The sequence below is a fragment of the Sinocyclocheilus anshuiensis genome, unplaced genomic scaffold (genome assembly GCF_001515605.1).
Source record: "Sinocyclocheilus anshuiensis isolate Anshui unplaced genomic scaffold, SAMN03320099.WGS_v1.1 scaffold601, whole genome shotgun sequence".
NCBI classification, from domain to species: Eukaryota; Metazoa; Chordata; class Actinopteri; order Cypriniformes; family Cyprinidae; genus Sinocyclocheilus; species Sinocyclocheilus anshuiensis.
Genome location: NW_015536496.1, coordinates 785,458 through 790,908, shown reverse-complemented (window position 1 = coordinate 790,908; position 5,451 = coordinate 785,458). Strand labels below are relative to the sequence as shown.

The 5,451-nt window shown below is 34.9% G+C and overlaps 1 protein-coding gene across 2 annotated transcripts in view; it reads right to left on the bottom strand.

Annotated features, from left to right (window-relative positions):
• LOC107686977 (uncharacterized) overlaps positions 1-5,296 on the bottom strand; it is a 17,620-nt gene extending 12,324 nt beyond the window's left edge. Inside the window, exons 1-2 of one of the 2 annotated variants that reach the window (XM_016484117.1) lie at positions 4,666-5,296; positions 1,083-2,591 (exon numbers count right to left, since the gene is read on the bottom strand). In XM_016484117.1, coding sequence (XP_016339603.1) covers positions 1,083-2,591; positions 4,666-5,067 — 1,911 coding nt within the window. In that variant the 5' untranslated portion in view covers positions 5,068-5,296. Of the gene's footprint in view, positions 1-482; positions 2,592-4,665 lie in introns of those variants that run through there. The other variant, XM_016484109.1, reaches the window with a different exon arrangement.
• Between the last annotated feature and the right edge of the window lie 155 nt (positions 5,297-5,451).

Sequence of the window (5,451 nt, the reverse complement as noted above, 5' to 3'; positions counted from 1 at the left end):
TTCTTCCCCCCCCCCCCCAGTCTAGACTGCTGTTCAATGTGTTTGATTTCTCTGTTTCATATGACAGATTTCCACTGACTGAAATACAGATTATATTCAAATTACAATAGCTACTGTAAGCACAAAATGAAAACTGTACATTTAGCAATTGTTTACAGTTTGTCAGTATTCTTTATATTCTGCATATTTCCTGTCATTCATGGTGATTGCAGTAGAAATGTGTTGCAAAATTCAAAACTTTACGAAATTGTTATGAAAAGCCATATTCATTCTATGATGTCATGATTATTTTTGGATTATCGTGTGCATTTGAGTCATTCATTGTGAGTCATTTCAGGTCAAAGTCTACAATTAAGAAAAGTGTTTTAGAAATGTGTTAGAGATTTAAGGAAATGTGTCTTAAAGAAAAACAATAATAATATTAGACTCTTACTGTAGTATTTTGCAGTTGAATGAACACAGATAAAACATAAAAACTGAGCCAAAACAAAACTGTTCGTTTAATGAATTTATGTAGCCTAAGTGTAATACAAGTGATAGCGTTTAATATTTTCTCATATGGCCTCTAGATGGCAGCGCTTATTAATATTAATTAATACAGCTAAATCGGTCTCTAAACAGCCTATAGTGATCATGATTACATGCCCATAATCTTATGATAAATAACAATATTATTTCACAATATGATTGCAGTATTTTAAACAGTATCTCACAGTAGAAGCTGTTTACATTATGCTGCTGTCAATTTCTGCTTCATTGCAGGAAAATAATTACAGTAATCACTGCAGTATTTTGCATTAATTACTTAAGCAGATGCAGGTTATTCAAAGCAACTTACAAATGAGGGAAATAAAAGCAAGCATGATGATAGAAAAAATGTTACATTCATAAAACACTGCGATTACAATCACACTTTACATCATATTAAGGTCATGCTATTGAAAGAAGCAAAAATATGTTCAGGATGCTGTTTTCAGACTTTCAGCATGATTTGAGCTGAGGCATTATTTGAGTTTATTTTTAAATAATCCTGTTAAGTAATCCAATGTTCCATGCTTTACGTCTCCTGCTCTCTTCTTGATGTTTTCCAGTGTTTTGGCCTTTTCAGACTCATTGATTTCCTTCAGCTTCTCAATCAGAAAATCAATGTGCTGAAGTGTGAAAACAGAATCAGTCTTGAGTGCGATTTTCTCCAGAGTTTCCACACAGTCAAAAGCTTCCATCACCAGCTTTATTTTCTCTTTCTCTAATTCTTGCAGTTCTTCTTCCAGCATCTTGACCAAAGACACACCAATTTTGTCTTCATATTTCTTCTTTAAATCTTCATATGTCCTCGTCTTCTTCTTTGTTTTTGTTTCATATATTTTTGCTGATTTGATGTGTTTGGTGTAGTGGCATTTATTAGTGCACACTGTACAGTGATTCTTTCTCATCGAACTGCACCACGAGAGATCACTGGTCCACCAACATCCTGGATAATGACAGTTCTCCTCACAGACGGTGCAGCACATCGCCGCCCTGGCTTTAGAAGGATCAATATCAACCCATTCTTTGTAGGGCACTTCAACTTCATACTCAAAGTTCTTGTTTGCTTTGACATCTTGCTTGTTCTGCTCCACAGCTTCTTGAGTTTGTTTCAGCTCATTCTGCTTTAGTTCCATCATTTGAACTCGTGATCGTAAATTGGAGACATTTGCCTCCAGCTGCTTCCGTTTCTGCAGCACATCTCGAGTCATCTTCAGGGATTTTGGTTGTAGTGTGTCAAGAATCTCGAACAATCGTTTCATTCCTCCAAAGCTGAGATTAAATGATTGATCCAGCCTCTGTTCATGTTCTTCAGTATCTTCAGCATCTTCTTCATCAGCAGCGTCTGTCTGACAATTGTTAAACAGGAAAAACACTGGCTGATTCTTGTCATTTACTGCACACTTGATGTTAGCCTCTTTAACAGCCGTCAGGGCATTTTTAGGACGGAATCCATCTGAGTGTGTGAGGAGCAAGAGGATGTTGTCAGCAATATCCCTTCCAAATATAGACTGAACAGCATCAAATATGTATTTTTGTCTGTCAGAGAGTCGATTTTGGGTTGAATTAATCACCAGACACACTGCATGTATTTCATGAATCTCTTCTTCAGATTTACTTAAACTGAGCAAACTCTCAGCGATCTCTTTATCTTTCTTAACTCCACGAGTGTCTCCATAACCTGGAGTGTCGATGATTGTTAAATGGATTGGACTCTCTTGTAGATAAAACCCATAAACAGTGATGCTGGAGGTCTGACTTTGAACTGATGTTCGGTTGCTCTGATCATCTGTGATCTCAAACCAAACCTTGTCTTCTCTCTGAACACCCAACATGTAGTTGACCATCGTGTTGATCAGGGTTGTTTTTCCTGTTCCTGTTTCTCCCACCAGTAGAATGGTTTTGTCTTTTTTGCTTTTATTTCGTTTGTCTTTATTTCTCTCTCCAAAGGTAATTTTGCTACAAGGTTCAGAGAATTTCAAATTGTCTGTCCTTGTTTGCAGACGGTATCGAGCAGGATTTCCATCTTTAATTAAGATGCTTTTCTTGATGAGATCATTTATGTTCTGTATAAAAAGCAATACACAATAATAAAAAACAAACAAATAAATAAATAAATATAGATGAACATGTATAAATGGTGAACAATGTTATATTTATAAATCATAATCAAATTATAAACACCAACATCCCTAATAATAAATGCCCTTTCACATAACTCCACCCAGAAAAGGCAAGCATTATATATTTATTTTTATTAGTCTCTTCCCCCTTAAATATTAAATGTCCATTTCTAATTGTCTAATTATAGTGATTGTGTTTTAAAATTTTAAATTACCTCTCCTCGAATCTGATTGGCTGAGAGGCTTTCCAGGAAGTGCTGATATTTCACCAGTACACTCTTAAAAATAAAGGTGCTTCAAAAGGTTCTTCAAGCAATGCCATAGAAGAACCATTTTTGGTTCCACAAAGAACCATTCAGTCAAAGGTTCTTTAAAGAACCATCTCTTTCTTACCTTTTTATAATCTGAAGAACCTTCTTTCGCCACAAAGAACCTTTTGTGAAACAGAAAGGTTCTTCAGATGTTAAAGGTTCTTTATGGAACCATTTAGACAAAAAGGTTCTTCTATGGCATCGTGAAGCAGCTTTATTTTTAAGAGTGTATCAGCACGGGGCAGTTCACTATTTGTATCACTCTGCTTGTCTCTGTGTGAGATAGAGCATTTTTCACAGCAAAAGGCAATGGCATACTTAACAGATCATTAATTAATATACATTCAAATAGCTAGAAATATGAGATCATGTATTTGTTAATGTTTCCTTATTAAACATTATCTATGTTTAACAGATAATTTTTGTAAATTGAAATGCCTATAAATGTCATTCAACTTTAAATGTAAATGTTTATAAATGTTTACTAATCATAGGCTACCTTTATGAGCAGTTATCTCGATGGCAAAATGTGCCCCAAATGACCTGAATTCACCCGATTATAAATCATTTATTAATCATTTGTTAATGTTTTTGCAGTACTCAATCTAAAGTTTCATCTATTCTTTCTATTCATCATCTGTAAATGTTTATAAATGATTACTAATCTTTTAGTATCTTTATGGGCATTGAACTTTTACCTGCTGTAACAATGTAAAGGGTGGTTAGTTAAGTTCAGCTAAATGCTTCTTAAAAACATAACGCACATTGTAATTTGGGTGCAAAACATGTTTTTATAGCCTCAACACTTATATTAGTAGTACATAATTAAACAGGGTATTCCTTGAATCATACATAAGCAGGAGAAAACAAATACATTTTTCAAGAAAACACTTGTTCATTTATCAGAACAATGTAATATAAACAGATTGAACCTTGTTCCCTAATAGTAATCTAATCCTGTGCATCCTGTACCCAACCCGTAAACCTACCTATACCACCAAACCTGTCTCTAACGTTACCGTATCACACACCAATAGCAGCAAAAGTGTTGTACATGAACAAAAGCTTTTAATCATTGTATAACATGTCAAAATCATTTGTAGATTTTCAGAATGAAGTGAAAGTTTAATAACATTTGTAAGCATTTTCTTTTACATTAAATAATTATCTGTTGATAATTAGGTCATGTTTAATAAGTTTATTAGTAAACATTAACAAGCACATTATCTCATATTTCTAGCTATGTGAATATATATTAACTAATGATCTGTTAAGCATTATATTTAATTAGTTATTATAAAGCTTTACCCTGTCATGCTAACAGGATGTTGGGCTCATGAATATTAATCACATTGTCTGTGTTCGCCAGAGCTAATTTGCTAAAATTGTGGAAGGTGAGTGCTAGTAAATGGGATTACCAAATCAGACAAATCAGCTGTTGAAATTAAATTTGTAAATATGTCAAAAGAATCAAGTCTTAGCTTGTTGTGTTGTACGGTTTTCTCAAACTCTCCTTTAATGTTTTCTATAATTTTATTTGGTAAGAACATCAGTGATAGTGCTCCTCCTAGAATTTTAAATTCAAAATCTAAGACATCAGAGATTTCTGTAATATGTTCATTTATATAAAACACATAAGTAAACTGGTACTGAGAAATTTGCATGTTTATGACAAGCTTTATTCCTCAGAAATAAATCTCTTTTACCTTATACGATGGAACAGCTTCACTGATGGGTCTGAATGTGTGTTTGTCGTGTTGTTGTGAAGTATCACACTCCACACACACCGGCTGTTTGTCCTCCAGACAGAAGAGTTTGAGTTTCTCACTGTGTAAACTGCAGATCTCCTCAGATCCCGATGAACAACTCTCATTTCTCTCTTTCAGGAACGACTCACACAGGTTTTGCAACGCAAGATTAACTGGATGTTCGGGTTTTGAGGATCTTCTCCTGCAGACAGGACACTCCTGAGTTTCTTTAGTTCTCCAGAACTGATGAAGACACTCTTTACAGACACTGTGACTACATGACAGAAGAACAGGAGTCTTGAAGATTTCACAGCACACAGGACAAGAAAGCTCTTCAGCAGACACATGTAGTGAAGCCATTTTCTCTGTCTGAGCTCCAGCAGTCTGACCTTTACTCTCAGTTTCTGTTCGATCGTTTCAAAAATAAATAACCATGAGATTCACAAAGATCTGCTGTCTGATCAGAAACAAACTTCCCATCCTCATAAATCCTTGTTAAATTCTTGTTCTCTTCGTTCTTCAGTGATCGCTGATTTCTTTCTCTTTTCTCAAGCGAGAATAAAGTTCTGACAAAGGAGAAATAGTACGATAGTCTCTTCCAGGTAAGTGTTGTAAAAGAGTGGAGTTTATGATCATCACATGGGTTGTGTTGAAACAGGTCAAAGAACAACATGGGCCATATTCAAACACACACACACACAAACACACACACACACACACACACACCCACACACACACACACAC